The following is a 12,144-nucleotide window of genomic DNA, read 5'->3' on the forward strand; positions in this document are numbered from 1 at the left end:
CTACTGTAGCCTTAAGTTTTTCAAAACGTGATTTAATCAGCGCCGTAGAACGGGTGTAGATTGCGGACTTAAAATCAGATGCTTTAGGAGGCATTGTGAAGTGTTCACTTGAAAGTATTCACACGAAAATGGAAGTTATGGGTACACAAAAGGCTTGTAGCTAGGCCTATGAATGGTATTAGCTTAACAATGTAGTAATTAATTGTCCGCTGAATAATATAGAGATAAAATATTATAAATATCTAAAACATATATCCACCTACTTTGTAGCTTAATTGAGGCAAATAGTGAAAAACACTAAGTTATCAACACGTTAAATAGCAATAAAATATTTTTAAATGAGTGTGGCAGGTTTAATTCGATTTTCAAACTATAAATCAACAATTGAGCTTAGTTGAAAGTATTCAAGTACGGTAATAATAATGCACAATAAAACAAGAGATATGATAGAACAAATGAATGAGTCACATGAAAGTTCACCGTTATTTACAAAAATAATAAATGGATCTAAATAAGTTTAATGAGAGTAGGCCTTATTTATTTTAAAAGAATTGAGTTCTCCAAGACAAAGAAATTAAACCAGCTACAATTACAAACAATTGGTGATGTTACAAAATATAGGCCTCATTAATGAAACAGTGTAGAATAATCCTTAGTAAACAAGAATTGCAACATAAAGAGTAAGTTATTACCCTAATAAATGAGAAAGGAACATAAAATTATAACCATCAATGAAATATGAATCACAATACAAATACGCTAGCTAACAGTTTTGTTTATATGTACAACACTAGTAATAAGAACCAAAATACCTAATAATAACCTAATAGTTGGTTATTAATAATATCAATCAACCTTATTACACAATACACCTTAAATGAGAAAATGTAAACAACAACAAACGCTGTACAGTGATGAGTGACAGTTGAGATATGCGTCTGCTACTAGTATCGGCCGTCTGCACGCGACTAAATCCCGCAACTAAAACTAAATCCCGTTTTCGGGATAAAAAAGCCAAGTAGGGAAAAATTGTCTACTACTAGAGAGAACAGCAAATTGTACATGATTGTGACCTGCGCAGACGCGCGAGTGGAGAGAGATTGCTAAACCACGCCCACGAACGGAACGAACGCGAGCCGATATTTTACCAATATGGCGAAAATTGAAAATTGCAGATCGCTAAAAATATGGTTGATGATGAAAATTGGCTGAAATTAATTACCACAGGACTTTAGACAATGAATCCGGCTCGAAGGACCAAATGTTGGGGGCGTAATGGGTGAAAATGAAAATAATTAATAACTCGAAGGACCAGAACTAATTAATAGTTCAAGAGAAAAATAATTAAATTAGAGAAAATGGCGAATCTGCAATTTGAAGGGCACTGAGGTCCCGAGATGGAATAAAATGTCTTGTGAGGGGCAAATGAGATTAGTTTTAGAGTCTAATTAAAACACACACAAAACTTTAAGGTTGTACCTTGAGTCCAATTATCCAAAGGTGGAGAGTATGGCAGCGGCGTCGTCTATGGTGGAGCGATGGCGGATGGCGGAGTCCTTAGACCGAGTGCTTCTGTTTTGTAGAATTTTGGAGAACGCAACGCACCCAAGTTCATAATCACAAAGAGCTCACTAATACGCGGAAGTCGCGGTGAAAACGTACGGAAAGTCTAGAAGTAATACACGGACGCGCACACACTGTCTTGAGGTTTGAAGAGTCTGAAAGCACTAGATCACAATTTAAGTAATTTAATCACAAACAAAAGGGGGAAATTAAAATGTATATATAGTTAAATGTACTATAGAGGAGAGGGAGGCCAGATATAATTAATCTATAGCCTAAAAATACGTTTAAGGGAGGTAAAATGGGCAATTAATGTCCCGAGATACGAGAAACGGAATACACCGTGAGTTATGGACGCCGACCGTGGACAGACAGACGCCGATCGCCGGCTTCACACTTTGAAAAATGCAATTGTGGTTTAGAGGGGTCTAGGAATTCGATGGCCAATAGGAAATGCGATTGAAGCAAACACGGCGTCAGGTGATTCATGGGTATGTAGTACAGGAAAATAGGCCTTACTGTGGCGGGAAATTCGAGCAGGCTTAGCAATCTCATTTGAATATTGAAAGCGGGAGTCTATATACAATAAATTGTTACTGAGACTAAATAATATTACAATAAATGTGGTGATTTATATATACATTAGCATGATTAATTAACCAGTGACTTAATTAACATAATGATTAATTACTAAATACTCTAAAAATATGAATACCGAACAGCAAGTTATTTTAGAGGTATTGGGTTTAAGGACTTCTGTTTTAAATATGGGATCAAATTGCATAGAATTGTAGCATATAATGCTAAATCGAATAAGAGTGAGAGATACATCAAGACAGTGAAACAAAGTATGGTAGCTCTGCACCATGATTGTCATGATAAGTGGGACACCAATCTACATTACATTCAGCTTGCACTGAACACTGCAGTCAATGATGTCACTAAACATACAGCATTCCCATTGATGTATAATTTTGAGCCTAATTGTGGTCTATCTACCGTGTGGGGTATTAAGGATCTTGTGGGAAATTCATCAGATAAGGAAGGCGTTAAAAGTAAATTCAATAATGCACTTAAAAATCTGAAGTTAGCCCATGCAAAAACTAAGGAGCGAAGGCTGTTGAAGGAGGGAGCAAAGCATCCCTTTAACTTATTTGATTGTGTGTATGTAAAGCTCCATCACATAAGTAATAAAGCTGCCAAGTTTCAAGCGAAGTTAGCGTACAAGTGGTCTGAGAAATTTAGAATTATTCATTTCTTGACTCCTGTAACAGTGTTACTTCAGAAGGTGGATGATTATAAATTTATCCAGAGAGCTCATGTGGACCAGCTGAAAAAAGCGTAAAAAGGTTTTACCCGGGTTGTAAATAGTAGTTAGTCAAGTTAGGTTATAAGGATAAAATTGTAAATAAGGAAGGTTTTATTCTGCAGTTACAAATACAATTAATCTGGAAATAAAGGTGGTAATTAGGAGGTAGGACCGTTATGAGGAGTATGTTTTGGATGTCTCGGTGCACAGGGACTTCGAGCATAATACTTAAACATCTATCTTGTCTTCAATAATCTACTTTGCCTTGTAAAGGATAAGTTCATGGCCAGGGACTTATCTGAGATGCAAGAAGGGGAAGACTATCTTGTAATGTGTCTACACTTCTGATATAAAAAAAAATTAATTAAATGTCTTAAGGATTCTATTAAACAAAGGAAAGATATAACACCTTCATTATTTATAAAGTGATGATTATTTAGATGATGATTGAAGATGTAATGATGTTGTATATAGTTGTTTTAAATAATATGGATTTGTGGTGTAAAAATTTTATGATTATGAAAGGGGAGTGAGATGAAAGGTTATTATGTAAACACAATGTGTCAACAGAGGTTGGACTAGGAGTTTAAACATGATTTTGGAGGTCAAATGATTTCTAAAACTAACTTACTTTGTATGAAATGAGAAAGAAGTCTCAATTTAGAACAAATAAACATAGGTTTGATAACGGCAATGAATGAAAGATAAGGACAGACAGTTGGTGTGGTAAACTGTTATCAGCCTGAGGTATGGGGTTATCTTTTGGGAAAGGTATCCTTTACTAGGTGACTTATCAATGAATAAGGGGAGTAGTGTTTGATTTCCTTGTTTACATAAAAAAAGAGTTTCTACGAAAAATAAAAAGTTGTTTATGTGTTGAAGAACAAAGTTTTATTTTTTGAAAGGAGAGATTTGTAACAATTGGTTTGTTACAAGTTTTTTTTTTACTGTTTAAGAAAATGCTTAAAATATTATTTAAAGTAAAGTTTTGTTTTAATTTCAATTAAGCTAGTTCAGTGCTAGCAGGACAGGTTATTATTGGGGTTTGGAGATAGTAAGTGAGAGAGAGAGACAGAGAGTGAGTGTGAGGGAGAGGGATAACTTGCTGTTGATAATTGTGGGCCAAGGTAGTTCTTGCTAAGACAGTGGATGTGTTAGACTTAAATTTGTAGGTTGGCAGATGTTAGTTTTTTTTTGCTGAGTGCCTTGGGAACAGTGGTTATATATATGGGTTCCTAGCCAATGCAAAGTCTTTTATCTTGTGCTCTTGTTCCTGTAAAGAAGTATATCTACAAGTGTTTAACCCTCAAGTGGAGGTAAGAATTTTGTGTTATTTTTAGTAGGATAATTTTAAAAACAAAAAGTTATTCCAGGAATGAATTTAAAAAGTTTGAACCAGATTGACCAGATGAAAATGTGTAAATAATAGTAATTTGAGTTGTAAATATGTGAGCACATGGTTGCAAACTTGTTCTTTCAGGTCCATTTTAATTAAAAACTGCTTATTTTATTGAGGATATTGTGTTTAAAGATGTAAACATGTTTAAGATGTTGAGTAATTAGTTGGTAAAGAAATATTAACCACAGTAATAAATAAATTATATTGAAATGTGTGCAGTATGCTGAAGTAACTATGTGGCTATATTGCATTGTCACCTAGAGTCATGGACATTAAAATTCAACTTTGTTGGAAAGTATAGTTTATTTCAGTAAAAGGAACAAAGTAACTGTGACTGTCAATCATTTTCAGGCTAGTTATTATTTTGAAAAATTGTATGGTCATATCTTATGTGCAGTATTGAGGTTAAATAATTTTGAGTTTACGCCATTGGCAATGAAGATCAATTTTAAATAAGTTTAAACCAATGAAATTAATCAATCCATTTCTTATTATTTCTGTATGGGGAACATACCAAGGAGTTAGGGGAGTTAAATATTTAAATAAAATCGGAAGGCTAAGCAAGGGGAGTTTTCACAGGGTTCCATCCTGTGGAATATGGATTACGTCCGGATGTGCACCTCTGCTAGTCTGTCTTTGGTAACATCGGAGGCTGCCTAGGCTGTCCTTGGACCTAGACAATACAGCCCGAGGCGGAGGATACCTTGGAAGGTGGTCTGCCAGCTGGGGAGTCGTGGTGTCGCTGATCCCGGCAGTCCTGGTCCTGTATCGACAACTCGAGTGGCTGATGTCTACAATATGGACGTTACCTCAGACTCAAGGATCGAGCTCTCTTCAGAACACTTCGGATGAGTACCACATAGTGGATATTATTAAGTTGGGGCCCCTAGATACCTGGATATTGAAAGAACTCATTGTTTTATTTGATAAAAATTGTGTGTAATTTGAAATATGAAGGATAATACTGCACATTTAAAGTAGGTACTGTTTAATAGGAAGAAAATAAATTGGTTAGGTTTGACAAAGAGAAAAATTTGCTTAGTTAGTTTTGGTTGAGAATTGTCATTTTATTTGATTTTAATTTTTATTGTTGTAATAAATCTTTTCTGGAATAAGATGCTTTTATTTTGTTATGACCCGAAGTTCTGGCGTCTCACAGGCATTCATACCTGGTTTAAAGTCCAGTAATTATTCTTGTGGTTCAATTAATATTAGTTGGATCGCAGGAGTCGTTACAGCATAACATATGACGTACAAATTAAGGAATATTGATTATGTATAGTTATGATTTACGTTACCGCTCTTGTACAGCAGGAAGGCCTGGTGCCTCCTGTCGATGAGGGCAGAAATTGGTCCAATCTTAGCTACAGCCTGTTGCAAAGCCTTTTCACTTCCTTTAGTCACATCCACGTACTTAATGAAATCTACTACTTTTTCAGAAAGTTTTCTTCGGCATGTGCCTTTCTGTAAAGTGAAAGTTAGATTAGTATAACTGATCTCCAATGTCCTATGCCATACATAGTGGTAAAACACAAACACTCTTCAATAACTTGGCTGTAGCAGCAAACCTAAGTATTCATTAAAATAATCCGATAAGGAAATAATTCAGACGATTTTAAGGGAATGTTTGAGTAAATATCCAGCCAGATAAATAAAGATTTGCTTTGTCACAGGTTTGCTGCGTTGGGATATGGAGATAGTGCAGTACATTAAGTAAAAAAAAAAAAAAAAAAAAAAAAAACACTCCATATTACCACAATGTAGTATTGCAACGCCGCGCCAGCCCCTCTTAGCTTACTGCTTGAGTACGCACACTGCATTACACCGGCTGAATCTCGCAGGATATTCATAAAAGTAAGTACTATTATACATAATTTTAAAGCTAATGAAAGCAGCTACAGCTTTTGTACTAAACCTTTTTTCATAAAAACGTCAGTGTAAAAAGTTAAGGTGACAAAAATAATTATATGTTCAAAAATGTATAAACCTTTACATTTTTATACAAATAACGAGCAAACGGTAACAGCTACGACGAAGGTAACTGAACAGGATTGTAGGATATTTTATAACAAAGACAATAAAACTAATTGAAATTAAATATGTCGTTTAACAATCGAGAAAAACGTGATTTACGAAACCCTTACACTTTATATGTTTAGGGGGGCACAGGGGGGGGGGGTCGGTTGAAGGGTAGTAGGGATGGGGACTTTTGGCTAAACACTTGTCTAAATGGTAATAGTCAATAGGCAAAAAATCTGCCTTTCCCTAATTACATCCAACACAATCCCTTTATTGACTGGGCTACCTAGGCTGCAGGTCTATTGCAGGTATGGTGTTGACAATATGATACTCAAGGAACCATCAAACAGTTGTGTTTGAATAATATCACTGCTCCTCATACGACATTTTTCAATTGGAAGTTTGGTTTTTAACAGAGTTGCCGTTAATTTTGACTGATACTATTCTAGCCTTCATTGAAAACGTTTTAAAGGCTGTAAGATTTTTTTTAAATACCTAGTTAGTTAAAAAGATTATACTTTAAGTAAAAATTTAAAACCTTAAGTATGTACAGCAATCAAAATTTAACGTACTCACACATAACGCATGCATATTAATTTTAACGAACTGAAGTAGTATAAGGAGGGATACCCCCCCGGGCGGTACCGGGTTAGAATAGCACCGCAGCCTTCTCGGGCTTGTCGTAAGAGGCGACTAAAAGGGTGACCGACGAACTCACTGGGAGTCCCTGAGAGTGCCCCTGTTGTGTTGCAGGGGTTGATGTGTGCTCTGCACTGCCGATGGGTTTTATCAGTGGGTCGTGAGAAACCAGCCACTTCGGTCCTTGGTCAGGGAGTGCGGCATGGATGCAGAGGTTGGGCTCTGCATTGCGACGGGCGACCCCCGGAATGTGAGGTATCCGGTGCAGGGCAAACGGAAGCCGGGCCCCGGGGAACCGGGGTAGGGGTTTTTTGTCCCCGAGGGTATACTGATTCCGGGCCGCTCCTTGCCGAACGATGCGCTGGAGAAAACACGATGAATTTTAATGAAAATCCTACAAACACATCTTTGAATAGGAGCTCCAATGAGCAAAAAGAAACGTCTGAAGTGGAGCAGAACCTCTTTGATCGAAGCTCCAAGCTTAAGAGGTCGCCACCACCGAAAAACGTAAGGACATCTCCGCCACCTGCACCTTTCAAGTGCTCAACGTTCCCCCCGTTAGGATCTCCTTCGGAGAGTGGAGCTGGAAACGGTGCAGAAAATGTTGGCGATGTAGATGTCGAACTGGCATTGCCGGGAACTGTTGTAGGGATGCCGAAGGAAACCTTAACAGCGACGTCACGGTCGGAAAGCTCTGAGATTGTGCTTCTGCGTCAGGAATATGCGTCAGGAGACACCTGGGGCTGTGTGGAAAAACGCCTTTTCAAAAAGGAGAAGAGGCAATTGAAGCGGGCGGAGGTCGCCTCCATGAAGAATGAGGCAGTGAAGGCAAAGCCAACTGGCGTGGCCCAAACTGGGCCCGGCTAGGTGCCTGCACCTAAAAGGTTGCGGCCAAAAAAGCCCAGGATGGAGGCAATCATTGTCAAACCCTCAGGGGGGAGATCTTTTGCCGAGGTCTTGGGTGCAATCAAGGCCAATGCTAAGCCAGAGCAGACCGATACGGTTGTACGGTCAATTAGACAAACCCGGGACGGGGACGTTCTCCTTGAACTGGGTAGGTCGAAAGACAAAGCAGCCTTTACTGCGGAACTGAAGGCAGCTGTCGAAGGCCAGGGCACCGTCCGTTTTCTTGAGCTAAAGACATCAGTCGAGGTTCGAGACATTGATTGTGTGTCGACGGAGGTTGATGCTGTGGAAGCCCTGAAGAAAGGTATCCCCGAGCTTAGTGGGCAAACTTTTCTGAAGGCGTGGCTCACAAAACCGAATAGGAGCCAGCAGCGGATGGCGGTCGCCGAAATGGCAGACGCACATGCCAATAAGGTACTGGCACTCCAACATCTGAGAGTCGGCTGGGTCAACTGCAGGCTCAGACGGAGAGTGGAAGTAAATGCCTCTGTTTTGGCCATTCCTCCCGAAACTGCAAGGGACCCGACCGAAGCAAGAACTGCCTTCGGTGCGGGGAGGTCGGTCAAGTCGAGTCCTGTTTTCTTTGCAAAGAAAATGGGCTCGCTGAAAAACACTTGAAGCATATAGCTGGGTCTGGACAGTGCAGTGCATTTAAATCTGCACTACAACAAGCGAAAGCCCTCCCACGAAGATAAGAATCCTTCAATGCAATCTTGAGCGATCCAGGACGGCTGTCGCACTTCTATATCAGCTTGCCCTAGAACACGATGTCGACGCGCTTTTAGTCAGTGAACAGTACCAGTACCGTGATAGAGACCCAGCTTTTTGGTTCCCTGATAGTCTTGGTACTGCTACAATCTGGGCGCGTAATGCAGCTACAGTAAAAGTACGGGGTCACGCGAAGGGCCGAGGTTTCATTTGGGTTCGGTGCCGGGATGTCACTTACATTAGTGTCTACCTCACTCCCAATGAGGTCATCCGTGACTTTCATGAGAAGATAGACCACCTGGAAGAGAGCGTGTGCAATACCACAGGACACGTCGTCGTGGGTGGGGATTTTAATGCTAGGGCTGTCGAGTGGGGAATGACCCTCACAAATTCCCGGGGCAAGTACATTCTGGACTTTGCTGCCAGAGCCGGACTCGTTGTCGTCAACGAGGGCAACACGCCAACTTTCCGGCGCCCTGGGATGCGGGGAACGATCCCAGACATTACCCTTGCATCTGAGTCTCTTTTGTCAAGGATCAGAGCCTGGAGAGTCCTGGAGGATTACACGGCCAGTGACCACCAGTACATAATTTTTGACGTCCTGGATGGTCATCAGAGACAAGTGGCAGCGTTTCAAGTGCCCGTTCGATGGAACATAAAAAAACTGGACGTGGCAAAATTCAATGGAGCCATCCTACGAAGAAGACCGGTGGTTCATCCTACAACTGGCGTGCCTCACGCAGAGGCGTTAGTTGCATCCACGATGAAACTGATTGTGTCGGCCTGCGATGAGTCTATGCCTCGCAGGATATACCGGTGAAATAAGCGTCCTGTTTACTGGTGGACTGCCGAGATTGCGGAATTGCGTCGAGTAGCATTGAGGGCCAGAAGACTTGCTACCAGGACTAGAGAACCCCTAGACAGACGGCGTAAGTCGGATGCTTATAGGGTGGCTAGGAGGTATCTTCGTCGAGCCATCAATCGGAGTAAACGCAGTTGCTGGGATAAATTAAGGGACGATGTTGATTCCAACCCGTGGGGCCTGGGTTACAAACTTGTAACCAAGAAACTTGGAACCCGCTCTCCACCTTCCGTCATGGACAGGGTCACTATGGAGAGGATAGTCGAGTCCCTTTTCCCGGCTCACACGTTGCGCCCACTGCGGGATTTTAGAAGGGTGGACGACGTCCCACTTTTCAGCCCTGAAGAGCTGGTGGCGGCCGTCATATCCCTGAAGAACAACAAGGCTCCTGGTCCCGATGGGGTACCCGGTGAAGTCCTCAAGAAGGTTTTGACTACCTACCCCTTGATCCTTTTGAGCATGTACAACGCCTGCCTGGTTGAAGGGGGTTTCCCCTTGTGCTAGAAGACAGCTAGGCTTGTGCTTGTTGGGAAGGGCAAGGGAGACCCAGATCTGCCATCCTCTGTGTATGTTGGATACGGCTGGCAAAGTCTTTGAGAAATTGATCCGTTCCCGGCTAAATTCAGCCGTTGTCGCTGCGAGGGACCTCTCCCCTCGTCAGTATGGATTCAGGATGGGGCGATCAACGATTGATGCGATTGAGGAGGTGAAGCAAGCCGTGATGAGAGCTGAGGATTTTAACCACTACTCTCGCAGGGTTGTGCTGCTCGTAACGCTCGATGTGCGAAATGCATTTAATTCGGCGAGGTGGTGCGATATGCTGGACGCTCTGGAGAACACCTTCCACGTGCCGGCATACCTCATGCGCATCATAGAGGATTATCTCCGGTTTCGCCTCCTAACGTATGGCACTGCGGAGGGCCCGCGAACGATGAGTGTCACTTCTGGTGCTGCCCAAGGTTCCATACTCGGCCCAGACCTCTGGAACGTCGCTTATGACAGCCTTCTGAGGTCTGAAATGCCTGAGTAAACGGTCTTGGTTGGGTACGCAGACGACGTTGAAGCTTTGATAGCTGCACGTAGCGTTGAGCTGGCTCAGCTAAAGCTAAACCGAGTTATGCGTACCATAAACGCATGGATGGCAGACCACGGTCTCTCGCCTTGCTCTGAGCAAAACAGAGATCGTGATTTTGACAAAAAACTGATTGACACCATCAGTGCCGTTGAGGGTGGGAGCCGTCAAGGTTTAAACTGTTCGTTCTGCCAAGTATCTTGGGGTCATGGTAGACAGCAAGCTTAGCGGGCGGGATCAGATCTTCCGTACAGCGGACAAGGCCGCTAGGGTGGTTTCTTCTCTTAGCCGGTTGATGGCCAATGTCGGAGGGCCTCGGTCCAGTCGTAGAAGACTGTTAATGTCTTCGGTCCAGTCCGTACTCTTGTATGGTGCGGAGGTGTGGGCAGACGCACTAAATAAGGAGGCATACAGGATGCGGCTCGCCCGAGTGCAGCGTCAGGCAGCACTGAGGGTAGCATCTGCCTACCGAACAGTGTCCGAGCCCGCCGTCCTGGTGATTGCTGGAGTCATCCCCGTCAAACTTTTGGCGGCGGAGAGAAAGGCAATTTACCGGCGCCGTGGGGAGGACGAGGCACGAACAGAGGAACGCATCCGCACCTACCAGCTGTGGCAGGAGGGCTGGGAACATGAGACACGGGGACTCTGGACCAGGCGACTGATACAGCAAGTCCAACCTTGGGTTGATCGGCGGTACGGAGAGGTGCACTTCTACCTCACCTAATTTCTGACGGGACACGGCTTTTTCCGGTCGTACCTGTTCAGGATGGGCAAAGCCGTGTCACCCGACTGCATATACTGCCCAGGCATTCTCGATGACGTGGAACATACATTTTTCCACTGCCAGCGCTGGGAAAGGCCCCGCCTGGAGGCTCAACAGTTAATAGGACTGCTGTTGGTGGACACGGTCATACCGATTATGACGGAGGGTGAGGACAATTGGAACTGTGTGTCACATTATATCCAGGGTATTCTCCGCGCCAAGAAGATCGACCTTGACCGGGATGCGGTGTAGGTCATTAAGAATCTAAATGCCAGAAACGGTGCGAGCCCTGAGGGCTTAGGTCAAATGTTGGCCTGACTTGAAGTAATGTGGCAAACAATTCCAGGTCTGTGTCCAACAGAGTAGAGGGGGTTTTTTAGTGAGTGGTCTGATAATTTTCAGGAGTCTCACACTACAGGCTGGCTACCTGTGTGCGTAAAAGCATTTTCCTCCTCTCCCTAAAAAAAATAAAATAATAAGGAGGGATACCAGGGCACTCAAGCTCATCTCTAATTGAATAATTGTACCGATGTCATCAGTGATGTCAGTTGAGGTAGGTCAGATAACATTATGATTATCTGACCTTATGATATAACCTTATGATTCTAGTGAGAGCAACCAAGAATATTTACCTAAACATTTCAAAATAGACCTATGGTAGGCAAATTAGGATGGACTTTCACTCTACCGCTTTGGTTAGAGATCGTTTTGATGTTTCCAGTCGTGCTACAACTGCAGTAGCCTCTAGTGTTTCGCACGAAATTGGCATGGTAATTTTTTTTACAGTTTTAAATTAAGATATTTGTTAAATAAGGAGTCGTAATGGGTAATTAAGGGGTTTAGGACGCCCAACATTTTGGGGACTCATCGGATCTTTATTTTATCATAATCATATTATTAGTAT

The 12,144-nt window shown here is 42.3% G+C and overlaps 1 protein-coding gene across 1 annotated transcript in view; it reads right to left on the reverse strand.

Annotated features, from left to right (window-relative positions):
• The window catches only part of LOC128996257 (procathepsin L-like), a 40,575-nt gene that overhangs the window by 13,173 nt on the left and 15,258 nt on the right, over nt 1-12,144 (reverse strand). The window contains exon 6 of the mRNA XM_054421455.1: nt 5,570-5,735. Within this exon, the coding sequence (XP_054277430.1) occupies nt 5,570-5,735 (166 nt within the window). The remainder of the gene's footprint in view (nt 1-5,569; nt 5,736-12,144) is intronic.

Source organism: Macrosteles quadrilineatus, unplaced genomic scaffold (genome assembly GCF_028750875.1).
Source record: "Macrosteles quadrilineatus isolate MER2022 unplaced genomic scaffold, UCM_ALF_1.0 Scaffold_6__1_contigs__length_79288215, whole genome shotgun sequence".
Taxonomy (NCBI): domain Eukaryota; kingdom Metazoa; phylum Arthropoda; class Insecta; order Hemiptera; family Cicadellidae; genus Macrosteles; species Macrosteles quadrilineatus.